At 37.0% G+C, this 24,362-nt stretch overlaps 5 protein-coding genes and 1 long non-coding RNA gene across 10 annotated transcripts in view; 3 read left to right on the plus strand and 3 right to left on the minus strand.

The window, feature by feature from the left end:
* Positions 1 to 4,468, plus strand: part of LOC106642250 (uncharacterized) — a 36,332-nt gene extending 31,864 nt beyond the window's left edge. The window contains exons 7-10 of the mRNA XM_089592953.1: positions 893 to 1,368; positions 1,830 to 2,246; positions 2,819 to 3,055; positions 3,142 to 4,468. Of these exons, the coding sequence (XP_089449079.1) occupies positions 893 to 1,368; positions 1,830 to 2,246; positions 2,819 to 3,055; positions 3,142 to 3,651 (1,640 nt within the window). The 3' untranslated portion in view covers positions 3,652 to 4,468. The remainder of the gene's footprint in view (positions 1 to 892; positions 1,369 to 1,829; positions 2,247 to 2,818; positions 3,056 to 3,141) is intronic.
* A 1,248-nt stretch (positions 4,469 to 5,716) lies between these two features.
* Positions 5,717 to 7,773, plus strand: LOC106644667 (uncharacterized). The gene is made up of 2 exons (XR_016293088.1): positions 5,717 to 5,936; positions 6,959 to 7,773. It is a non-coding gene; the product is annotated as an uncharacterized LOC106644667 (long non-coding RNA).
* Positions 7,774 to 8,000: 227 nt separating this feature from the next.
* On the minus strand, positions 8,001 to 10,158 carry LOC106644648 (glutathione S-transferase theta-1). 2 transcript variants are annotated; one of them, XM_014360288.3, is made up of 5 exons: positions 10,097 to 10,158; positions 9,363 to 9,582; positions 8,674 to 8,824; positions 8,390 to 8,573; positions 8,001 to 8,308 (listed from the first exon to the last, which is right to left on the minus strand). In XM_014360288.3, the coding sequence occupies exons 2-5, from the start codon at positions 9,560 to 9,562 to the stop codon at positions 8,157 to 8,159; spliced, it is 687 nt and encodes a 228-aa protein (XP_014215774.2). In that variant the 5' UTR covers positions 9,563 to 9,582; positions 10,097 to 10,158; the 3' UTR covers positions 8,001 to 8,156. The 2 variants fall into 2 exon arrangements, with proteins under 2 accessions (XP_014215774.2, XP_089449319.1); XM_089593193.1 differs by lacking the exon at positions 10,097 to 10,158 and adding an exon at positions 9,649 to 9,909.
* A 99-nt stretch (positions 10,159 to 10,257) lies between these two features.
* On the minus strand, positions 10,258 to 17,921 carry glu (structural maintenance of chromosomes 4-like protein gluon). 2 transcript variants are annotated; one of them, XM_089593189.1, is made up of 11 exons: positions 17,811 to 17,921; positions 17,139 to 17,411; positions 16,862 to 17,053; positions 16,615 to 16,791; positions 16,243 to 16,535; positions 15,878 to 16,157; positions 15,194 to 15,790; positions 14,413 to 15,123; positions 12,744 to 14,320; positions 12,255 to 12,645; positions 10,258 to 11,527 (listed from the first exon to the last, which is right to left on the minus strand). In XM_089593189.1, the coding sequence occupies exons 2-11, from the start codon at positions 17,403 to 17,405 to the stop codon at positions 11,012 to 11,014; spliced, it is 5,001 nt and encodes a 1,666-aa protein (XP_089449315.1). In that variant the 5' UTR covers positions 17,406 to 17,411; positions 17,811 to 17,921; the 3' UTR covers positions 10,258 to 11,011. The 2 variants fall into 2 exon arrangements, with proteins under 2 accessions (XP_089449315.1, XP_089449314.1); XM_089593188.1 differs by lacking the exon at positions 17,811 to 17,921 and adding an exon at positions 17,597 to 17,686 and having other exon boundaries at positions 17,139 to 17,522.
* rogdi (rogdi atypical leucine zipper) lies at positions 17,274 to 21,206 on the plus strand. Of its 3 annotated transcripts, XM_089593191.1 has the most exons (7): positions 17,274 to 17,445; positions 18,635 to 18,760; positions 19,452 to 19,523; positions 19,752 to 19,886; positions 19,967 to 20,245; positions 20,325 to 20,534; positions 20,613 to 21,206. In XM_089593191.1, exons 2-7 carry the CDS (start codon positions 18,725 to 18,727, stop codon positions 20,697 to 20,699), a joined length of 819 nt encoding a protein of 272 aa, XP_089449317.1. In that variant the 5' UTR covers positions 17,274 to 17,445; positions 18,635 to 18,724; the 3' UTR covers positions 20,700 to 21,206. The 3 variants fall into 3 exon arrangements, with proteins under 3 accessions (XP_089449317.1, XP_089449318.1, XP_014216120.1); XM_089593192.1 differs by lacking the exons at positions 17,274 to 17,445; positions 18,635 to 18,760 and adding an exon at positions 18,862 to 19,054; XM_014360634.2 differs by lacking the exons at positions 17,274 to 17,445; positions 18,635 to 18,760 and adding an exon at positions 19,282 to 19,371.
* Positions 21,207 to 22,593: 1,387 nt separating this feature from the next.
* On the minus strand, positions 22,594 to 24,295 carry LOC106644893 (3 beta-hydroxysteroid dehydrogenase/Delta 5-->4-isomerase type 2). The gene is made up of 6 exons (XM_023390408.2): positions 24,016 to 24,295; positions 23,682 to 23,942; positions 23,359 to 23,604; positions 23,146 to 23,295; positions 22,828 to 23,078; positions 22,594 to 22,761 (listed from the first exon to the last, which is right to left on the minus strand). The coding sequence occupies exons 1-6, from the start codon at positions 24,092 to 24,094 to the stop codon at positions 22,594 to 22,596; spliced, it is 1,155 nt and encodes a 384-aa protein (XP_023246176.2). The 5' UTR covers positions 24,095 to 24,295.
* Between the last annotated feature and the right edge of the window lie 67 nt (positions 24,296 to 24,362).

The following is a 24,362-nucleotide window of genomic DNA, read 5'->3' on the forward strand; positions in this document are numbered from 1 at the left end:
AAAAAAAATGTATTTATGCTTCGTGACCGAGAATCGAAATCTTCAATGACTTTGTTTCAATTATCAATGCACACTCGTTAATCACATTTCGACTAATTGATTTTATTAATTACAATCATGTTAATGACAACACTATCAAGAATAACAGTTACTATTGGGAATAAAATTTATAATATATATACGACAATTATTAACATTTTAATCGGAGTAATGCGATATTAATATTTTTAATGATGTTGCTGGTGGAGATTAATTAAAATTACATTTGTTCCAAGGGATTAAGAGTATACGTGTGGGTAAATTAGTTGTTGATTCAATCTTTGGAAAAAAAAAAAAAACATTCAATTGCGAGATAACGCAAGTTTTCGGGAAACTTTTGTGTTCCACGTTCGATTATTGATATAATATGTATTTAAAAATGATAGATCAAACATTGGAATGTATATCGGGTCTAATGGGAAAATTTGCAAATTACTGGTAAGCGACTGTAAAGTTCTATATTTAAAAACGACGCGCAACGAGTAGAAAATTCGATTATCTGATTTCGATCCGCGGAGCATAGAACCGATTACTGGCAAGCACGTACGGTAACACGAATGAAATTTTGATATCACGTCGATTATGATTCTAAATAATTCGTGTCATTCGCGAGTAAAAATGACCTGTAAATTTCGATTTGAAAAAAAAAAACAAATAGTTCACGAGCTCATCTAAAATAATCATAAAGACGATAATATATTTCTATATGGGTGCAGTTAACATACATCAAAGATTGTTTTTTTCACTATCCCGATGAGCGTAATATTTAAATACGATTAACGAATAACACACCGCGACAAAGAAAAAATCCCTACTTGAAAGCCAATAAATAAACCTGATTTTCCATTTCCAGGGTCAGACCTTGCAAGCCAGTGGCAGCAACAGAAGCAACAGCAGCAGCTACAACAACAACAACAACAACAACAACAACAACAGCAGCAGCAGCAGCAGCAGAAGCAGCAGCAGCAGCAGCAACAACAACAACAACAAGTGGCGGCTTACAACCGACTACTCCCAAGCTACAAGGCGTCCCGGGAGGCAATGCTTCAGCACCAAAGCCAGTACCCGGGACTGTTCGCTCATCTTCAGCTGCAGCAGCACCAACCTGGTCACGCGTACGCATCCTCTTACGCTCAAGAGACACCGAATTTCTGGAGCCCCACAACGCTGGACATTATCCTGAGTCAGCAGCAACACGGCAATGCAGCGGTTGCCGATCAGTTGTACCCTCGCCCGGAGTACAGGCCGCAACAGCAGCCGTCTGCCTTACTTGACTATCTCAATGCCCAACGGTTTCAGTACGAAAAGGCGACAGCGAGTGCCGAACAGGTCAGTTGGTTATTTTTTTTATTCTATTCTCTATACTATTGTTTTTTTTTTTTTTTTCCACTCATACGTTCGTGGTAATATGTAGCTTATCAGAGGGTACCTTCATTAACCACACGGCCTTGTCCTAGTTGGAAAATTTTCAGTTTTATCGCTCCGAATTTTATGATACAAAAAATATATAACGTTCCCCGTAAAAAATGCTAAAGCGCGCGTATCGCGCCAAGTAGGTAATCACGATAATAAAGTTATTTTCTTCCCTGCTCTTCTTCTTCTTCTTTTTTTTTTTTTTTTTTTGTTCGATGCTCGAAATGTATTTTTAATCTACAGCCATTATTAGGCCATTTGAGCGTGACGAAACTATTTTTTCTTCTTATCGAAATAGCCCAACTCGATCGATTGTCCAACTAATAATCTAATCTCTTTTTTACCGAAAAAAAAAAAAAAAAAAAAAAAAAAAATAGAACAAAGCAAAGGCACGAGATCAGGCCATCAGCGGGATGAGATCGAATCAGCAGCAGCAGCAGCGTATATTGACATCGAGCAGCGGCAACGGCAAGCTCGACGCACCGGTGAAGCCTACGGTCCAGCAAGGGAGCTCGGCCAACGGCGCAGATGGCCCTGCAGCTACGGCCACCGAGACTCCGGATGGGCACGCGAAATTATCCACGGCTGCGAGACCGGGAGCCCACGAGCAGCAGCGAATCGTGTCCGAGGAGTTCCCCGCGCTAGCCACTTGGCCGGCTGGGATGGCGAAAAAGCACCCGGGGAGTTCCAGGAGTGGTGGAGGTAGTCTCGTCACCGAAGGGAGAAAGGACTCTACCACGGCCCACATCGACAGCCTCACCCCGACGACCGACGCTCGACAGGCGTACTATCAGGTGAGGTGTACGGTGGTGCGGAGTGTAGAGGAAATTATTTGGATCGGAATGAGATTTCATTCGGAATTCGAACAGACCGAGTTTTTTTCCTTGCATCGGCAAGTGAATTTGAAGCAGCAGCTATGTAGCGTTGTACGCGTTACGAGTGAGGAAGGGCAAACCTCATCGCGTCTTTCGATGTTCGATCTACTTTGATATTTACAGCGCGAGTCGAAACGAATTCTCCTGATTTATTCGTCTTATTCGCTGACGTTGGATTACAAGTCCATTTCTCTTTTCTCGCTCCCTCTCCCCCCTTTTTATAACTGCAGCGAAATCGATAGATTGACACATACCTGTGGGAAATTCCGAAAGATTCGATTTCTTTTTTTTTCCCCGTGTCCCCAACGAAACTACTTGGTCTTCCTCTTGCGTATACAGCCGACTCGCCTCGATTGGGTGTATAAATAAGTCGTCAATCAGGTCCCGTTGGAATAATTGAAAAAAAAAAAAAAAAAAAAAAAAAAAAAAAAACGAAAATAACAATCAAAAAGAGATAATAACGACGAATCGCGATGCTTCTGCCTCTGTAGCCGACGTCCACGCTGTTCAAGACTCAAGCGGAGAGTAACTTCGGAACCGGTGCAGGACACCTGCCGGCTAGATGGTCGTCCTCGGTGTCGTCGACGACGTCCTCGGTAACTTCGGCGGACTCGCTTCAACAGGCGCGCACTGCCTACAATCAGCAAGTTCAGAACGCACACGGCCTAGGCTCGTACTACCCACCGATCTCTCCAGCCCCGGTCGCTCTCCCCTTCCACAAATATTCGGCAAGTGATCCGATGACCCTACAAATGTACACCCATATCCACAATTACAATTCGTGCTAACAAACTCCTCTTTTTCTTTCCAACAGACGTCGCAGATACTGGGTTATCCGGCTCAAGTTCCATACTGCTATCCTGTCATGGCGATGCACTATCCGGCCGGCCGGCTGACCGCGGGTACCTTAGAAGCCGCAAGCGCGTCCCAGCGCATGACCACGGCCGAACAGCTCGAGGCCCAGTGCATACAGCGCTACTACAGGTTGTCCGACGTGGCTGCCGGGGCCGCGGGCAGGCAGGTAGTACCGATCGCCGATTACCGAGGTAGTCGAGTCGTCCCGATCGGCCTGCAGGATTACGCGCAGCCCGACCAGCCGTACACGAGACTCCTCAGCCAGGTGGCTTCTGGTAATTATGGTGGCCTCGATCGGACGTCGCAGCAGCAGCAGCAACAGCCGGCAGCCGAGGAGACGACGCAGCAGCAGTCACCTCCCGAAGTGGCTCAAGGGGGTGGCAGGTCCTACAAGAGCGGAGCCCCGCCACCTTACCAGCAGGTCGTCGGCACAGGTGATTGCGAGTACAACGTACATGCAACATTTTGATTCTCCCCCTCCCACCTCCAGTGTATTTCTAGTGACGGTGGCCGGGACGAGCGAGTTCGCTGAAAATCTCTATATATAGACTCTGTAGTAGAGGCTTACGCGTGAACTTTGAAACCGATGGGTCTTCACAGACTACGGCCTGCCGTAGATGAGTACACGATGAATACGCGTCAGCGACGTTTTTTGACCACTCGACACGAACGTTTTGGGAGTGTTTTATGAAAGGGAAAATAATAACCAAAACATTCGTGCTTTACGTTAAAAAAAAAAACGCATACAAGCGTCACTCCCAGAATATTTGCACCAATAAATGCCTCTACACCTCTAACTCAATAATTCATTGGATAAGTAATAATTCACGTACACTCGTATGCCCATCTACCTGTTATAGTTGTAGGGCAGGCTGGTTGGCGAAGTCCATCGATTTTTAAGTTGACGCTTTTTTTTTATCTCTTTTGTACTGTATGTTACGTGAGTTTTCGTTTTTTTTTTTTTTTTTTTATCTTATAATGTACCTAATACATTGTGATATTGTACTCATTGTCCATTAACAAACCTTTTCTTTTTTTAAATGTATTATTAATAACCATTGCGTATGTATGTATGATTCTTGAAAGTAAAGTGAATTTTTTTTCGTACTTAGGTTTTCGTGAAAAAAAAAAAAAAAAAAAAAAAAAACTTGTATATGGTATTTGATGAAGTAAGAAAAAATGGCTGTTATATTGATTACTCGATATTTTTGTATTCCTGATATATTAAATAATATTCCTGAAATATTAGACAAAATGTGAAATAAATAATATATGTTTTTAATGTACACACGTTGCATTTGATTTATTTTTTGTTCCGTCGGTAAGTATCGATTTATTTTTCTATTTAAAATAAGCGTATATTAATTACTATTATTATTTATTTGTTTTTTTATATATTCATCCGAGGCTCACCGAAAAACAGTACAAGTCGCTAAATAAAAGTTTTGGTGGTTGGAGAAAACAAAACAAGTCTCCACGTCTCTTTTATTTGAGAAACCTTACGAAGTATTGTACAAATGAAAATAGAATGAAAAAAAAAAAAAACTTTCATTGAAGTTTTAATTTTCATTACTCAATTGTTGGTAAAAATTTTATTTGAAAAACTTTTTTAACACATACAAACCATGTTGATATAAAAGCGAATTCGTGGAATGAAATCCGAATGAAGTCGAGATTCAATTTCAAATAAATTACTACAATTTAGCCGCAAAAATATCCTCTCGAAAAGTTGAATATTGCAAATGAATGTTTATTTGATTTCCTTTTGACTAAATGTTTTACACAGCGGTAAAATTAAATCCTACGAGCTCTGCAAAACCAATAATACGCAGAAATTAAAAACTTTTACGTAAGACTATTTCGAAATGGACAGTTTCGATTAAATTAATTGCCATTTTATAAGTGTAGTGCATCAATAAACGATACATACTTCAATAAAGGATTTTAATAATAAGCACACATTTTTTATTTTATTTTTATCATACCAAAATGGAAAATTAAAATCAAAAGCTCTGCGTTCCTAGTACTCCCCAATTTATCTCCCGTAAAGCAACAAAAATTCAATTGAAATGATATTCCAAATACTTTTTTAAAGTAAAAAAATGATCATCGAAAGAAAAAGAGCTCAAAGTAAAATTTTACTGCACGTAATATTCGAATCATCGCACATGTCTGTGTGAAAATTTCATGATGAGATTTTTATTACTTATTATACCTAAAAAAAGGAAAAAAAAAATGTATACACGTGTTATATGATATTTTTGTAATGTAATGTCGAACTTAATGTCCAACTTCTGCCGGACTAATCAAACACGATTAAAATTATTTCGAAACAGAAGTTATAACAACAAATGCACACGCAAGAGGTAAAACAAGTTTTCTTCATATATTTTCTTACGGTCATCACTGTGCGCACAGGTAACTCGAGGAAACTATGTATACACTTGTCTTGTATCCCCTCTCATATCTAGATCTGTGAATATTAAAAAATGATACCACACCGAAGTATATAAAAGCCTCGCGAGGAGACTCGAGATCCGCGTTCTTCGAGCAGTAGGAATAACAAATTTTTTTCTTGATTTTCATGAAAATTCGTGTTGTTTTTGACATGTCACTTAACACTTCTCCCCTAGTGATATTTATCAGTTGTGCTGTATTGCCTCTACACATTACATGTCAAGCTGACGCACCGAACGATTTCAGATTCAATATCAATCGAGGATATGCTTCTTCATATCAGTATCAATATCAATGGTAACAATAAGTGTTTATTATATGTACATATGACTTTAATTTGATTGAAAAAAAAAAGTTATCTTTTAACAGCTCACGTTGGTGTTCTCCGATTACTTTATCGTATCAAACTCGTGATCTTTAAAACCTCACAAAACTTGCTTGTATGTGGATGAATCTATACGTTCTACTCGAGTCTTTGATCGATGTCAATTGACGCGCTATGTTTTTACGAGTGCCACGTGATATTCAGCAACAATAAATTCATTCGGTTTAAATTCTGATGACAACTGTTCGTGTTAAAAATTATCAGTGTAAATTTTAAATGCACTTTGAAAGAGTCTCAGCTTCGACTCATTTTTTTATTAGTAGTCTTTTTTTTTTTTTTTTTTGCCATTTGAATCGTTTTGTGTGAAATTAACTGGTTTTGTGAGTGAAACGTTGTGAAAAAAAAAAAAAAAAAAAAAACACGTGATTAATACAAAAGTGATATAACAAAAAGCTGCGTGAGGAGATCTCCGCGTCTAGTTTTCGAATAATTATGTCTTGTTTCGCTTATTACCACAAGGAACATGGTTGATACTATTATTGTTGTTAAGATGTAGTTACACGGCTCCCAACAGTGTTTGCCGTGATTGGTCTGCGTCATCTTTAAGAGAGTTAAATGTTCAATAACAATTTTTTGATACCTGTTTCGCGTAAACATCACGAAATAAGATAATTTTTTTTTGTTTTTACTATTTACCCAGTGATATTAGAATGATTTGGAAATGTTTACTTTTAAAAACAAAAAACAAATTTTATACGTTAAATGAAAAGCCAGTATTTTTTTGACGGATAAATGTTTAATCATAAATAATTCTGTACCAATACTGTGTGTCAGGAATGTGTTTTTAAAAGTATCAAATTCTAAAAAATCGGAAAATTTTATAAAAAAATATAAAATAAGAAGGTGACTCACCAGACGTTTTGAATTTTTCTTTACATTTAGTTATTTCTTTTTTTTAACCAAAATAATGGCCCATTTTTTTTTTATTCGGTAGGTACCATGCTGTGACAGATAATCCTAGAAAGAGATATCAAGAAAGGCCATTAGCTCGAAAAACTACGAATTTTTCTCCTTTACCCAAAAACCCAATAGTACCAAATCCTGTATTTGAATCGACATCGACAAACAACTTAACTGCAGCAATACTCGAAATATCGATCATAGACGACACGGCCTCTAGTTGCTGTGCCATAGCCGGTTGTCCACTACGTGGTACGCAAAATTATTGGATAGAAAAAATAACGTGCCATTGTGCCAAAGATGGATTTTGCGATTGGTCGGGTGTGGCTGCAAGTATATTAGCCGCCATGCGCTGCAAGCCGGACGAAGCGTTTATTCATGGCGCATGTCGGCAAAAGGATTGAACGAACATGTATATTTGTACGTATTTTTTTTATTCGTCTTTCAAGACTTTACGTTGTAAAAGCATGTGTATGCAATGTACCAAATAAATGAATGGATAGTAAATCAACTTTGTGTTCTTTTAATTGTTTTATTAAAAATAGAGTAGAAACTGTGAGTACAGAAGAAATGCGGTCAATAACATTTGATTTGATGCAACTAAACACAAACAAACAGCTAACATGTACATTTTTTGGTACCAAAGTATGGAAAAAATTTTTTTTCATCACCACAGAAAATTTTTTTCTTTATTTAAATCTAGTTGGATTATGATCTGAAATATATATAGGTGTGAGTCAGGAAGTAAAATTCCGTTAATACTTAAAAGAATGGACATGTGAATGGAAGTTTCTTTATAATATACTTTTTGTATATCTTGATCAAAAAATAAAAAATCGCTCTTCTTGATTTTAAAGTTTTTCTTCAAAACGAAATGAAATAATTAAAATAAAGCAAAAATTATACTTTTTATGACATGTATTATATAATAATCAATATAACATTATATTTCATAGGTCACTTAAATTTTTATAAATAACAAATTTTTTATAAAATTATTAAAAAAGCATTTTTTTTTTTAATAAGAAGATATCCAATTAACTTTCATATTTTATCAGCTCTGCGCAATAAAAAATTCCATAAAAAAATACCGTATCACTTAATTAAAGTTATCTATATATTTTTTTTTTTTTACAAAATATAACCAGTTTTACTTAAACAATGTATAAAATGTATCGTGGAACAAGGTGAAAAATAATAAAAATTGACCGATCGTAAGGAGATGAGAAAAATCAAAGTTTGCTGCTTGATTTTCCCTTCCCATTGGCTAACTTGTTGAGGAGTACGTGAGCCTCTTCGTAAAAGGGCGATGTTTCGCTAACGACACGGTCATACCAGGACGACAGCTTGGGTCTACCCTCGAGCGGATCGAAGCCAGCCATTCCTGCAAATTAAGTTTCGGTTGAAATGAGTGCACGATATGCACGTGTGGTGATTTAAAAAAAAACACATTTATAGGACTCACTTGGCTGCTCGATTTCGCAGGCTCCCAAGAGATCGGCGATACTTATTTGTTGGCCCGTCAGGAAGAGCTTGTTGTCATTGAGCCAAACGTTTTCTATTTGGTCTAGACACTCCACCATTCGGCTTTCGTGAATCGATACTTTTTCTGGTTTCGGAGGTTTTCCTTTCAACATAGGATATAGGAACTACGGCGATGTCGTTGGTATAAGCATATATAATTTTGTCGAGGCGGTGAATGAAGATTTAAAAAAAATAAATAAATAAAAAACATATAAAGGCGTTTACCTTGACCAAAAAGTATGATGCATTGTGGAGTCTCGTGTTGAGGTGCTGCCACTCGAGGTATTCGTCGACTCTGGCGCGTGCCTTGGAATCTTTCGGGTACCAGTGATCGTCGACTTTGAACTCACGGCACAAATATCGCATTATTGCCACGCTGAAAGCCCAAAAATACGTTATTTAAGACTATTGGACAGTCATGACACGTAAATACGTAACTCGGCAATTTTTATTTTTGATTAGAAAAAAAATTTACCACCCATTAGGTGCCATATTTATAATTTTAATAAATCTAACTACCCATATTACTCTGTTGGTTCACAATATTTGAAAGTTTCCAATTGAAAATAATTCAAAATTTATTAAATGTCGGTTACAAATTAAAAATTCGATGGGCATGGTTTGATTTTATTTTCAATTAAAACTACGAGTAATTAATTTGTCGTTAAATTATAAATGTAATGATTTGCAGCTTAATTCTTCTGCGTGAATTAATTTTTAATTAAAAATTTTTTTATAATAACCAAGCATATTAATTAAATCGATTCGTAATTGCATTAATTAATTTTCTTTACAAATGTCGCGTCGCCAAACTACTTTATAAAGACATTTGATTATGATCGAAGTCTTCATTTGAAATTGAATTTTTAATTACCAAACTACAAAAATCAAAAGATAAAGATAGCAGTACTTACCTCTCGGTCAAATTAAATCCGTTGTGTTCGATAGCAGGAACTTTCCTGAACGGATTGATTTTCTCATATCCCTCCTTAAACTGATCGCCTTTGGTCACATTAACTATTTTTGCTTCAAAGGGTATATTGCACTTCTTTAAAAAAATGTACACGGCTCTCGAGGGCTGAGAGAGTAGATCGTAATAAAGCTTCACGCTCATTTTTGTTTGATTATTTTGGTCTACAAAAAACAAATTCAGTTTTTTTTAAGTTTATTAAATTTTATATCAAGATTTTTTAAATTTACCGGTCACTTTGCCCGGAAACTGCCATTAATAAAACATGGCTTGTCCGCACTACTAATGGAAGATAATATTTGTCATACTCTATTTGTATCTTCTCTAGCTTACATCAACACACTGAAGATAATAAATGATCGGTTTCTTGTTGCATACTTATTCACATAAATTGATTTTAATTATTTTTACAGGCAATATAACATTAAAACGTAAAAAAATTTTCCCTTAAATACGGTTTTTATAAAGTTAACACGACCTCAATCGATTCGTTTTTTTTTTTTTTTTTTTTTTTTTTTCATAAACTATAAAATTTGGAATTCCCCTGTCGTTGGTAAAAATGAAATACTTAATAAATAGTTTAAAATTATAAAAACCTAAAGAAACAGCAAAAAAATAGCTTACTTTGTGAGTTCTTACAAGATACTAAGATAATAAGGTACTTTGAAAGACGTTTACCTCGTATAGGAGTAAGTGATGTTGCTGCACTGAGACGACTGTATATAGGTAGTCACGTTAGATACGCTCATGTATATGCTCGCTTATGTAAAAGATAAAACGAGCTGCACATACACTCCAATGGAACGAGTTTGTTAATCATCGAGAAGAATGAATTGCGTTTTTTCTCAAAAAAAAATTTGTGATACACACGCTCTAGCTTTAGTTTAATGAGAAGACTTGGAATTTTTTTAGAAAAAAAAAATTTATTTTAAATATAATTGAAGCTATGGACAATTTTAATCTACAAATGAAGATTATTACTCCATTCTTAACCCACTAATTTTTATTGCAGTAATTAAAATTATTGTACTTTAACTAGGAGTAATTATAGTTTTCGCATACTTTACACTAACAGCATTAGTTAAAAGTTAATTTCAGTTCGAAGCAGAGGCTCAGTGTTATTGAATGATCGTGAAACTCCTGGTTCGAAACCAAGTTGAAATTTGTACAAAAGTAGAAAAACTATATACACTCTTCACACGCAAATCAATTTGTGTTTTTTTTTAGTTTAAAATAATGCGTTCTGCTCTGCAAAACTTGATGAAAATTAATTACGCATAAGCATTGCGTGAACTAAATACGTACTCAAATACATTAAACATTTAACTTTGCACAAAGTTCGAGTACTGTAAAATTAATTCTTTTTACAACGGAAAAGTTCAAAAAAATAAACTTACATTTACACGACATTGTATTTCAAGTGCTTTACACTGCTTGAGATGTAAAACTATAATGCCAAGGGATACACTATTATACCTTGCCTCGTTACATTTTTTATAAAATAATATATATGTATATATTCATCTTTATATCTCAAGAGTCATACATTTTTCTCTTCTTTTTATATTCTAACAACTATAATGAGACTTCATTTTACTGCTTTCGTCTTTTTCGCGATGTAGGACTCGAAAGTTCCATGTCTTCTAAGAATTTGGGTTTTCTCAATGTTCTTGGAGTTCTCCTGAGGGCTACTGTACCATCTTCAGAAGATACACTTGGTGATTTTACATCTGCTTTCTGTGAATTCGCATCGCCCCTTCGTAAACTTCTCCGTCTCGTTGGGGTTGCAGTTCCTTCCGACGTATTGGTATCAGAGGACGACGGATCACTTACTTCTTCATTTCTCCTGGTCCTTCTCGAGCTCATTTGTCTCTGTGGGGGTGTAGAGTTGCTTTCAGAAGACGACTGTTTATCTACTATCTTGTCCACCTCTTTTGCTGCAACATTTTTTTGCACGTTCCTTCGCCTGGTTGGAGTTGTAGCTTCCTTTGAGGCATTGCTTTCAGAAGATGATCTTCTTTCAACCCTACTTTTTTGCTTTGGCGACACTGTAACATTCCTTTTTGTGTTTCTCTGTTGTTTTGGAGATGAAGTGTCCTTTGAAGTACTCTGCACAAAGAAATAATTGAACATTACTGAATACATTTCCACATAGCTTTCTACAGGATGGAACTCAAAGTATGAAAAATTGTTCGGTTTGAGTGGGCCAAATAATATTAAATCAGAGCTCGATTTTGGTGTCTCTATTTTGCTACTTCTACTACTCATATAACACAATATGCTAATGATACAATTATTACGGCAAATAAATGTAACTCGAAACTTAAGTTAAATGGTTCGTGATAAATAAGCTAACTGTAAACGTATCGAATAATATGGGTATGACCTTTATCTATTATTTGTATGAAGGGTCTGAAAATAAAAATATTCATGCAAATAACTAACTTGAATGTGACACTCTAATATTCTGTTTTAATTAGTTGAAAACCATTGATTTCTACAGTTATAATTGTTATCTTTCTTTAATTTTCAGTTTCTAAGAGATTATGCTGAACCATCCGTTCATCGTTTTGCAATTATGTAGCAATCCGCGAAATGGACTATGATAAATTCTCGTTCAAATATATTAATAAATAAAAAGATAATAGATATTAATAGACAATATATTAATTAATAAATAAACAAATAGATAATAATAAATAAAAAGAAAGAAAGACATAAATAATTACTACAGATTGCTTTATCAAAAAGTACAAGTACAATTTTAATAAAAAGTTATAATTACATTTGAGATCGCTCTGAAATATAACGATTAACTTTTCGCTTCTTTATGTACCTGTAATTGTTTTGAAGCATTTCTAAGTGAAATCCTTTGACGTTTTGGAGTTGAGGCTCCACTAGATACATTGTTATCAGAAGATAATTGGTTGTCTGTTTCGTTGTCCACCTGATTTGCATTATTTGAAGCATCCTTATGTAAGGTCTTTTGACGCTTCGGAGTTGAACCGTCGTCTGAAGCTTTATTATCGGATGACTGATTGTCCGATTCCTCGTCTACCTGATCCAACTGTCTTGAAACGTTTTGTTTCGAGCTTTTTTGTTGTTGTTTTAATGGTATGTCGTTTGTTTTGCTTTTAACATTGGGTGACTTTTCGATTTTTCTTTTTTTCGATTCTAGAGTCTGTGGCTGTTTCACTGGGGTTGATGGCAAAATCAACTCTCCAAGGCTGTAAATCAATAGAGTTAATTTAATAAAATGTATTTATAAGAAAATTTCGATTAGATATCATTTTAATTGTACACTACTTCAAAACAGATAAATTACCTGAAGTTCATGCTGGGTTCCATTGGATTTCCCTGGTTGTCGTTTTCATGATTTTCTGCGTCTTGATTTTCTTTTTCCTCTTCACCGTTTTGCCGGTTAGGTCTGATATTTTCAATTTCTTCGTGCCTGTTAATATTTACAGGGCAAGTAGATGGGATTGCCCGAGTTGTTTCAGAATTTCTACTGTCGTTTGTTCCATTGATAGAATTAGAGTTCCCAGCAGGATTTGGTTGTGATAAAAATCTAGATGGATTGTGATTCGTCTCTTTTGGTTGTTCGACGATTCCTACCTTCACGTTGAACTGAGCTATATCCAAAGCTGCACAGTGGCTACAGTTATTGATTTTGTAGATGCCTACGAGATAGTCAGCGAGTTCGAACATATCTGATCTGTGAGAAATAACGATGAACTGAGCGTTTTTTGTTCTATCCTTGATGTAACTGGCCACAATAGATACATTTTTAAAATCCAGAGCAGCATCAATTTCGTCCATGAAGTAAAAAGGTGTGGGCTTGTAATGATGCAGGGCAAACACTAAAGCCAGAGAACTGAGAGTTTTCTCACCACCACTCAAGTTCTGGATTTGTTTCCAGGACTTTTTCGGAGGCCGCACGCTAAACACGATACCTTCGCTAAACGGATCTAGCGAATCGACCAATTCGAGTTCGGCGTCACCACCAAGTGTGATCATTCGATACATTTCCTTCAGTTTGCCAGTAATCATGTTAAATCCGTCGTTAAACTCCTCCATCCTTCTGCGTATCGCCAAGTTGTAAGAGTCTCGCATGCTATTTCGTTCCTCAGTAATTTTCTGTAGTTTCTCGAACCTTTTTAGATACAAATTGTTTTGCTCTCTGAACTGCTCGATAATCTGCATATTTGGTATCTCTTGCGGCAGCTTTTCTTTAGCTTTTTGGAGTTGAGCTAAAACTACCTTGTCATCCAATTCTTCCAGTTCTTCAGTCGTTAATTCCGTTAAAGGTTCTTTCTCTTCGTTGGGTATGTCTTGAAGGTTCAGAGTTTGTATGGCCTTAGACAAATCAGGAATCCGATGTTGGAGATCTTTCAGTATTTTGTTCTTCTCATTTAACTTTTGGTCCAAATCAATCTTCAAGGCCTTCATTTTGCTCTCTCGCGACTGCAACTTTTCCAATTCAGATTTTAGTTTCCCTGCTAGCTCTTGCCTCTCAGTGAGACTTTCATCCAGTTGCTCCATTTCTTCAATCATGCCCTGATAGACGCTCTCTATTTCTTTCTTTTCTTTTGTGATATCGTATATCCGTTTTTCGCAGTTTTTGATATCAGTCTCGAGAGTTTCGATTCGTTGCTCCGTTTTCTTCGCGTTTCTTTCTGCGGTTTTAATGGCAACTTGCAATCTGCAAACTTCTCCCTTTGCTTTGTCAATGTTTTTATTCAGAGTATTGATTTTCTTTTGTTGCTCTTTTACTCGGTTGCCGGCTATTTCATCGATTTCGTGATTTATTCGAGCAACTTCGTTTTCCGTCTCTTTGGAAGTCTCCGAGACACTATTGAGCTTTTTCTCAGCGTCTTCGACAACTTTTGACAGTTGTCGAACCTGGAAGAATAAAAATGATAACCCATGTACGCGTATTTCAATATTATTATAAAAAAACATATGTATTGAAAAAAAAAAAAATTGAATTATACCTTTCCGGGGTCACAGATTGACAACTTAGCCTTTTTCTCCTGCTCTTGCAGCTGTTTTTTCAAATTCGGCTCTTCAACGGTCAATTGGTTTATGTCGATTTTGTACTTGTCTCTGTCGACGATCATATCCTTGAGTGCTGTGCTCAGAGTATATATCTGATTTTCTAATGGAGGTTGTTTGGCTTTGACCTGATTATACTCTTCAAAGACTTGGTCGAGTTCTTCCTGCAGTTTCGAGATATCTTCCGCCGTAGGTTCACTACGTGCTGCCTTTTGACCCATACGACCTCTCGACACTTGTCGGCCACCACCACTCATAGTACCCGACAGCTCGATTAATTCGCCCTTAAGTGTCACAACGCGATAACGCGTGGCACCATAAGCTATACGGGTCGCTTGGTCCAGATCATTGGCTACTAATGTATTTTGTAAGGCGTAGTAAAAGGCAGGAAGGATATCTGGATTCTCCACTTTAATAAGATCAAACAGCCGATGTACGTTCTCCGGGGTACGTATCCTCTCCTGGCATTGACGAGCAAAACGTTGTTGCTTCTCCAGAGCAATGAAAGTGGCTCGACCGAGGTTGTTGCGTCGCAAAAATTCAATACACTCGGTTGCCGTGTTCACGGAATCGACAACGATATTGTCTAGAGGACCACAAGCCGTGGACACGGCTACATCGTACTTTGGATCAATACCACCCAAGTCACCCTGAAATTTGCGTTGTCTTTTACTCCTTTCAAATACAATTGTTTACAAAATTTCAAAATAAATGACTTACCAGTCTACCGTAAATACCAGGAAGCCGACCTTCCCTCTTTTCGCGCATAAGAGCGTTAAGTATATGATTTCTGGATGTTCCTGCTTGCATAGCAGACTTCTGCTCGTCGTACTTCATACGTTTATTCCTCAGATGCATGTTTGCCTCATTTTCACGATTTTTAAGGTCCTCCAGTTCTCGTTGAGCTTGTTGCAAGCTTTTCTCCGTAGCTGGGATTTTAGGTTCTATTGCTGCAATCTTCTTTTTGGTCTCAGACAGCCTATCACTAGTTATTTTTACAGATTCTTTTAACCGTTCAAGCTTATCCTTTTCTGTCTGTTCTTCAGATTGGTACAGATCAAGCTTTGACTTGGCAATGTCGAATACTGATTTAGCATCATCAACGGCTTTTCGCTGGGTGACCAACTCTTTTTCCAATTTCGCACGTTTTTTAATCAATGGTTCAGTCTTTTCTTTCAATCCACTCATTAAATCTGCTAGAGCAGCTTCTTCTGCTTCACGTTCAGTGATTTGTTTTTTCTGTAGTTTTTCACACTCCTCTATATCTTTAGCATTTTTTGTCGGTATCCTTTGAATTTCTTCTAGTTTGGTTTTTTCCTAGTAAATTAAAGAAAATAAAAAATGTTTGAAATACTAATACTCTAATCAAGTCTAGTCAAGAACAAGAAATAACAATTATCTTACCTTTTTAACGGTTTCTTTGTTTTCTTTCCGTCGTTTGTTGGTTGCCTCTGCTTCAGCTTGAAGGGCATTATCTTTTTTCCTCATTTCATCTGTTTTAACCGTTAGCGCATCTTTCTGTTGCTGTAGTTTATCCCACTTTTTAGATTTCTCTTTAAAATCTTTCGTTTTTTCATCTCTTTCTTTCTGTACGGATTTCATTTCATCCATAAGCTTATTGTAATCTTCATCCAACTCTTTTTTCACTTCTTCTTCTTTTTTTAATCGATCTAAAGCTTCATATCTATATAAAGAGAACAAAAATTACTCAAATTTCTATAAATTATCTATATTATCAAATAGATTGAATAAAATTGCGATGTCAATACCTTTTACATTGATAATATGTGTGTTGCAGTTTTATAATAGAATTTTCTGATTTTAAATATTGTATAGCTTCTTGCATAGGCTTTTCCAATTCTGCTTTGGCCTTCTCTACTACCTTGAGACGTCTTAGTTTTTCTTCGCGCTCTTCTGACAAACCTTCTACTTTGTCAGATAACTTTTTAAGAGGTTCTTTGTATCGAGTAGTACCAATAATATCTTCTAAAAACTCCAACATGCCAGTATCACCATCACCCTGGCCTTTGGGTTTCATTAGAGCTATTTGTTCTACTTCTCCCTATGAAAATAACAGAAAAAAAAGTTATTAAAAAGTTACAACGGATAATAAGAAATTTCATGCAGAAATTTATGTTTACTTGAAGAATTAAGAATCTATTATGATCTAAGTCCACACAATGATCCCGCAAACGTTTTGTTATTTCCTTAAATTGCACTTTTCTACCATCAAGTTCATAATATGCTGAACTATCCTTGAAAGCCGTCCTCGAAATAACAAAGGCACTATTTGGAACAATATCATAATCATGACCAACCTAAAAAAATAAAAATAATTTAACTAAGACAATTCTCTCAAACCAGTTCAAATCTAAGCAAAACAAATACCTTGTCAATGATTTGTTGAAAGTGGACCGAAACTGTGCAGCTACTACAGTTGGGATGTTCATTCGAACTGTGTATCAATTCTGCAACTTTCTTCGTTCTAATTTTATTAGCTCTGTAGCCAAATACAAAGAGCATTGAGTCAATGGCATTACTCTTACCATTTCCGTTAGGGCCAACAATGGACGAAAAACACTACAAAAAAAAAAAAAAGACAACAGGGAATGAAATGACTGGGCATTGCAAGAACCTTTACCAAACAATAGAATATTAGTCATACCTTGTGAAAAGGTCCAATTACTACAGAACCAGCATAACTCTTGAAATTCTTAGCGACTATTTTCACAATCATCAATCTCGGCCCTGTAGCGTCATACTCACCAAATGCTTGGGGTGCTGGAGGAATAAATATGTCTTCTGACACTTGCCATCCTACCGTGTACGGAACATCATCTGGTTCATTTTGAACTTCCATATTCTGTTGCCGTTGGGAGTCATCGTCAGTAGGAGCAGCATCAGCAGGAGTATTAATAGGATCAACATCCATATTACACTACAAGGAATAAGCACTCCACCATAAAAAACAGGTAAATAATCATAAAGGTAAGAGAGGTTAACGCTTTTGACACTTTGGTGTGCTTTTCACTGAATAACGAAGTTAACACTAAAAAATCTCAAATTGCTGAGTAAAGCAGACAACAACAGTTAAGAACAAGAAGTAACGAATGCAAAAATTACCGTCAACTTAAAAAACACTATATAAAACAACAATAATACATGCTGCTTGTTGATCCAAAGCTTATACCAACAAAAATGGCGGGCAATGCGACGCGCGGGTTGAAACGAAACATTTGAAAGTTTCAACCGATATTTTTTTAGAGTACTTTTCATCATCAGGGAAAAATCAAATGGCGGACGCATAATCGCCCAGTTAAGTTTTGAATTATCTTACCGAGTATCGATGTTAAAATTGTTTTTCACTTATCAACGTGGGCTAATTTTTCAGCAGAAAATATTTTTTATTTTAAAACACTGATTGAACTCGTCATTTTGTGTGAAAACCCGTTAATAAAATTATTGACAAACTGGCATTTTTTGAGATATATAGTCACGTGACTGGACTACTGGAATATGCGCGCGCATATGTTTGATTATCGAAAATATCGAAATGTTGATTGTTGTCGATATATCGATCTTTGGCGGGAAGTTTTTGAACCGTAAAACTTACAATTTTTTTTGAGTCAACGACAAAAGTTCTCTTTGTTTGACAAATGTCCCCCCTGACTCACTGCTTCTGCTCAAACAACATGGCGTTGACTTTTTTCTCCAAAATGCGGTTGATCGAGTAGCATTCTAAATTACTCTATTTCATCATAAAACATACTATTACATAACATCATGGAAAATCGATTCAATACATCTAGAAAGAAGTGCAGATTTCTTTGAGATGTGAAAAAACTTAGGAATATAGAATTGGAAGGTTATTGGCTTTCTTTGAAATTTTTATGATTGACTATTATTAATAATAAGTATTGCTTTATAAAAGGTGTAACAACTTTTCTAGCTTGTGGAGGTAGGAATTAAAAACGCGATATGATATATTCATGAGGGAAGAAGGAAGGACTTGCTCGTAATGGAAAGGAAAAAAAAGTGCTATTTTAATGTACTTAGTAGGTATGTAGGGCGTAAATATATATTCATATTTCTACATCATATATTATATGCGCTGACTCAATGACGCCGATGATGATGTATCGTCCATCCGTGGTTGCGGAGGAGGTAGTTGGTGGTGGCTACTGCGCGCTGTGTGTAGTGTATACACACCACTGGCAGACAGCATATTAGAAGCAGTGTACTGCGAGAAAAATGGCTGACTGCGAGAAAGAGGAGGCTCACAATCTCGTAAGCAATTTGCCTTAAACCATCAGCTGCTACCTATATGCTTTTATCTAATCGCCGTCTCGAGACACACAAACTCTACACTTTACTATACTTGGTCGTCTCCCTTCTCCTGCTTCGCCACCACCTCTAACCGATACCTACAACACACAACTTTGAGAGATAACCGGTCCTAGCCGATATTTATGTACATACAACGACTCATTAATTATCATCATCAGCGTGTCATCGATCATTACCCATCATCACTATCTCTACCATATCACCACCGTTACTTGCCATCAACAATCATCAGCTGTTTGTATTTTCTACTGCTCTGTACAATCGTTTACATTGCATACTTAACTATGATCTATTGTTGTTATCATCACAAATGAAATTAATATACTGATCAGAAATGCACGAGGTTAGGTTTCATTTTCAGCTTATTCCTCTTTTAACACTATTTCCTCTTTTGACAACTTATACACATTAATAATAGTTGTAGCTCATAGCTCCAAAAAGCTTCAGTCCCTTTTGTTTTGTCATTGCATGCAGTGTGTATGTATAGGTATATATCCGTTTGCTTTTGTTTTGTTTTCTCTGTCCACGCGCTTCTGCTTTATTTCTGACAGGTGTGTACACAAACAATATGCTCTATCACATATTTATATATACTTAATTGAGCGTTTTTTCCTCCCTCCACAATTTTCAGCAAATGGAATTCGAATGGGTGCTACACGAAGAGGTCCATTCGTCGCTGTCGCAGCTTCGTAATATTTTGATGGTGAGTGTATTTCAGAGTTTCGTAAACACTCCTGCAAATCCAAAAATGAAAAAAATTTTTTATAAGTAGCAGACAAGTTTTAATTTTTGTCGAAGCGCGTCTTTTTGATTCGTCACATTCTCTTGCTTCAATAATATACATTGCGTTTAAACAAGAGGGTAGAAAGAATAATTTGGATAACCATTAGGTAATCACTATTATTTTTTTTACACCTTCTACAAACCATAGGAGTGTGCGCAGCGATTTCCGTTAACGCTGTTTGGGAATGATCAGCAGAACAAGACTGACAGATTTGTTTTTGCGGCACCTCATGATCAGGTCAAGTGTGTTGTAGTTCTCACTGGTGACAGTATTACTAATGCCGTAAGTGCTTAACTTGATTCATATTTTTTAATATGACCTCTCTGATTAATTTATTCGTTGCGATTTGAATATTTTTTCAGGAGGTGAATTTTAAAGTTCAGCGTCAACAGAACGTGAACATGAGAACGAGCATACAAAACGATCATCCCTGGAAACTGCAACAAATTCAGGATGCTGCCAATCATTTACAACAAGCAATTGCTCATATCGACAATGTCGACCGACATTACTCCTTTAAGACTTCGGACGAAGTAATGCACGTTTTGGGCAATATTTTAGGATGCCTTCAGCGTAGCAGGACAAGTTTAATTGTGCCGAGGAAAAAAAATTTGGATGATCTCATTAAAAGTCGCAACATGGTGCGAAAACGGATTTTGAGTCATTTTTTTATTGATTGCAATGTATCTGGAAAAATAATGTTTCACTTCATTCTTTCAGAAATCGCTAAATCCAAATTTACCCGAAAATTTAGCCATTAGTTTTTATATTCAGAGCTACAAGCTGGTACTTGCGGTTTATCAATTGGAAAATGCCCATGGGAGCGTTAAATACGAAACTCAGCAGGCTGAGTGTAGCGTTCCTTGGCTCAACGAAGCACTGGTGCTACTCACTATTGCGCTTCAACTCTGCCAAAGATTAAAAGATAAGGTAAACTATAAAGTTACCGCATTTTTTTGATAAAAACGAAACTGCAAATTATTTTTTAAATATTTGTTTTGCTTGCAGATATGCGTGTTTTCTCAGTATAAAGATTTTACAGTAGGATCCCGTATTCCTTCGGTTTTGGCATTACAAGAAAAAGACGTCCAATAAATGCTACGTAGTCGATAATTTTGCACTGTGACAAGCAAAAAAACAAAAAAAATTATTAAGTAAGGTGTACTTCGCCAACTACGTGCCTAGTTTCACCGTTTATTTTAATTTTTTTTTATTAATCATGAAAAAAAAAAAAAATGCAATTTCATAGATGTACTATTGACCAAGTCCCAGATGAAACGTTGAACAAAATGTATGTAAGTAGTTTGTGTAAAATCTGTATGAACTTGAGCATGTGTGCATTCACACATTGTATATTCGTACCAGTGACTTAGTATTGCTTCAGCGGATTGGAGCCAGTACTATACAAACCTATGGGTACGTAAATTCGCAATTTTCGATCTCCCAAAAGAGGTCATTGTTAAATTATTATATTGTTACAGCCATGTTAGGCAAGCGTTTAATTACCAAGTAATTTATTAGAAAAGTGTTAAATAAAATGTTTAAATATGTGTAGAAGCGTCAATTATCTGATTTTTAGTAATAGTGTGTGGAAAATACTTTCACGCACTATTGCGAAAAATCATGTACGCAACTAGTGCGGGACGATTCTAACACTCGTGTGACATCACACCCACGGCCGATGCGATGGCGCTACGCACTTGTGCGATCAACTGGCACTCGTTCCTGGTAACTCGCGTCTACCACTACTCGTGTGGAAAATCGTCTTTTTCGCACATGTTACGTAAATAACTATTACTTGGTCGTTTTTATAATAATTTTAAAAATCTCTTAGAATTTTCGATATGACATTTTTTTCTAATCATGATCTGAGAGACTAATTATTTTAATTAATGAAATTGATAAAATAATTGCTACGTAATTCTATAAGTCCACGTACTAATTGAATATTTAAACATACTATTTCGTGACTACCTTTGCAATCGTACCTAAAAACTAAAAACAATTTCAGAAAACTACTCTTTACGAATTAATGAAAAGTACTTATCGAACATGACCTCATGCACTGCTTGAATTTTGATTGTATTTCATTTTAGTAGACGGTTATTAAGGTAGTAAAAATAGAGTTTTATCATAATTGAATGTATATTGTAAATAGAATTGTCATCTGCCATACTGTTGATCTTGAGTCTTACTTTAAATAAGTTTCTAAAATATCTTATACTTAAATCAGTGTTATGTTATACGTTTTCATGAAAAAATACTTGAACTTGTCTTTACACTAGGATAGATACAATAAAAGTTTTAAAATATATCTCATAGGAAATTTAAATTCGCATTTATGCAAAGAAAACAATTATCTTTATGGTGCCCATTATCACACGCAAATGTATCACTCGACAAAATGATACAAAAGTTCAATCGTTGCATGTTAATTAATAAACTATAACTGCCGTGGTTAGTATGTATATGAACTAAATGCTTTTATCACTTCACCTAAAATTTAGCTTGTTTAAAAAAAAAAAAAAAATGCAATATATCACATTTGTAACAATTGGTGCATATATGCGTGCCTATTAACTTATGAATAGATTGTTTGTTTTAATTTTTTCGTTCATCCACGATTTTACAGAAAATATAGATCGTATGTATACTTGACTTCGTTAAAGGAGGAACAATATACAAAAGAATTGATGGCAACAGAAGATATGCAAGTGTTGTAAATAATGATAATACTTGGAGAAAAATGAGGTTTTCTGAGCTGTGCATTGTAAAACGTACGACAATAATTATAATAATAATAATAATAATATTAATATATGGTAATATTGTGAGTCGACGTGTATTAAAGCGCTTGAGGCCGTTGTACTCCCGCACCTTTCTTGTTTTCCCTGTTATTCGAAATAAATTCCACTATGTGTAATAAATTTCTCATTACGAATTGTGTGTTTTATCTTGTTTACTCGCCAAATTTTTTTTTTTTTTTTTTTCATTTATAGTTACACCCTTTATCGTCAAGTTTACCGTAATATTTGCGTGCGATAGCGAGCGTCTCTTCAGTGTTATACTTTGGCCAATAATTCATATGGATGGAAGCTCGAGCTCGGCTGTAAAGAAGACTGGAGCCTAAATAAGCAACCATACTCCGTGGCGGTATCTGCGAAAATTTTGACACAACGTTATCACTATAATTACCATCGCAACGATAAACCTCAGCACGCACCTTCAACTTTGAGACGAAGCCACGCCGAATCAAGAGCTCGAACACAAGCGCACCCAAGTAGGAAAGCGCAAAGGGCACCGAGAAATTGGACACTTTCACGCTATTGCCACCCGATCTTGTAACTCTCTCGCAGAAACGCGCCAAATTCTCGACGAGCGTGTCGTCGGTCACGTTGACCGGTAAACCAGCGATAGCCTTTGGATTTTTTTTCAAAGTGTCATGCGCCCTTATGAAAGCCCACGCCGCGTTCCCTGAAACAACAAGGTTCATATACTTGTTCTTGTTTTTTCTGTTTGTACCTGCGTAGTACACGCTTACCTACGTAAGTCATCTGTTGCTTGCCGGCCAGCCCGCAAAGCATCGGCAGGTCCCGATGTTTGGCGAACCGCAGAATCTCTGGAAGCAGATGCGGGTCGCCCTCCCCGTAGAGCAGCGTTGGCCTCAAGGCAGTCGTAAGCAGTACCCCACCTATGTATATCATATTTATTATTTATAAATCGCGCTTTGTCTCATCCGCACCCATGCACCTACCGTCGCTGAGCTGCGTGTTATTGGCTTTCAAAACGATCCTCTCCGCCCTGAGCTTCGACGCCGCGTACTCCCCGAACATCAATCTCGCGCCGTCCTCCGGAGCTTCCAGCTTCGACTCCGTTTTGTAGATCACAGACGCGGTCACGCCGAATCTGGATGCCGGCTGGAGCGTCACTTCGGTTGTGCTGCAGTGCACCAGAAGCCTCGCCCTCTCCTGGACGCACAGCCTCACCACGTTTTCGCTCGCTGCCCATCGTGCAAAACCAACCATCAACAATAACTATATAAAAAAACAAATCGCGGCATTTCGATCGCGCTCTCACCGTCTACGTTGTTTCTCCGGAGGCCGTCGACGTCCGGGGGATACCGGTAATCCACGAGCCCGGCGCAGTGCATCACCACGTCCGCGCCGCGAAATGCCTCGCGGCAGGCCTCCGCGTCCAACAGGTCGCACCGGTAGAGCCTCAGTTTTTCCGTCTCCTCGCAGTCCTCGATCTCCGCCTTGTCCAGTGCTCTCACTTCGGCGACGCCCTCCTGCTCCAGGAGGTGTTTCAGTACGTGGCGGCCCAGGAAACCACTGGCACCTGCACATATAATACGTATGGTATACGATTTATATTTTACTTACATCAAAAAAACCACGTGTCCTATACTTACCGGTCAGTAGTACGATTTCACCCGGTCTCTGGTCCATGTCGACGCACTCGAGCACACGCGCGCACAGAGCGGCTCTCATGGCAATTTGAAACTCTTTCTCGCGTTGTTATTTGTTGTTGTTCGTGTGTTTATCGTCTCTGCAATGCAATGAAAAACCGATGACCAACTTTTACGTACAAAACGGCAGTGCTTGCATTTTTTTGCGCTCTCGTTCCGTCGTTGCGGAATATAGTGTGTTCATGCGTCAGGGTCAAAGAGAAGAGAGTACTGGAAAAATCGAAAATCGTTTTGAAAAGGAGCGTGTCTCAATCGAATGATTCAATTCTATTGTGATGAGTTTCTCCTTG

The sequence above is a fragment of the Copidosoma floridanum genome, unplaced genomic scaffold, assembly GCF_036245765.1.
Source record: "Copidosoma floridanum isolate Cflo_tuat_1 unplaced genomic scaffold, Cflo_Japanese_pri ptg000019l, whole genome shotgun sequence".
Taxonomy (NCBI): Eukaryota; Metazoa; Arthropoda; class Insecta; order Hymenoptera; family Encyrtidae; genus Copidosoma; species Copidosoma floridanum.

Excerpts from the sequence above, each read along its gene's own strand:
- glu (XM_089593189.1), bottom strand. The coding sequence starts at position 17,405 with ATGGATGTTGATCCTATTAATACTCCTGCTGATGCTGCTCCTACTGAC. Across the intron at positions 16,792-16,861 it reads TTCAACAAATCATTGACAAG|GTTGGTCATGATTATGATAT; the intron begins GTATTTGTTTTG and ends TTATTTTTTTAG. Across the intron at positions 12,646-12,743 it reads GAACCCAGCATGAACTTCAG|CCTTGGAGAGTTGATTTTGC; the intron begins GTAATTTATCTG and ends ATTGATTTACAG.
- rogdi (XM_089593191.1), top strand. The coding sequence starts at position 18,725 with ATGGCTGACTGCGAGAAAGAGGAGGCTCACAATCTC. Across the intron at positions 18,761-19,451 it reads AAGAGGAGGCTCACAATCTC|CAAATGGAATTCGAATGGGT; the intron begins GTAAGCAATTTG and ends CACAATTTTCAG. Across the intron at positions 19,887-19,966 it reads GTGACAGTATTACTAATGCC|GAGGTGAATTTTAAAGTTCA; the intron begins GTAAGTGCTTAA and ends ATATTTTTTCAG.
- LOC106644893 (XM_023390408.2), bottom strand. The coding sequence starts at position 24,094 with ATGAGAGCCGCTCTGTGCGCGCGTGTGCTCGAGTGCGTCGACATGGAC. Across the intron at positions 23,943-24,015 it reads TGAAATCGTACTACTGACCG|GTGCCAGTGGTTTCCTGGGC; the intron begins GTAAGTATAGGA and ends TTATATGTGCAG. Across the intron at positions 23,079-23,145 it reads GCAACAGATGACTTACGTAG|GGAACGCGGCGTGGGCTTTC; the intron begins GTAAGCGTGTAC and ends TTGTTGTTTCAG.
- LOC106644648 (XM_014360288.3), bottom strand. The coding sequence starts at position 9,562 with ATGAGCGTGAAGCTTTATTACGATCTACTCTCTCAGCCCTCGAGAGCC. Across the intron at positions 8,825-9,362 it reads GGATTTAATTTGACCGAGAG|CGTGGCAATAATGCGATATT; the intron begins GTAAGTACTGCT and ends TTGGGCTTTCAG. Across the intron at positions 8,309-8,389 it reads CTGCGAAATCGAGCAGCCAA|GAATGGCTGGCTTCGATCCG; the intron begins GTGAGTCCTATA and ends CTTAATTTGCAG.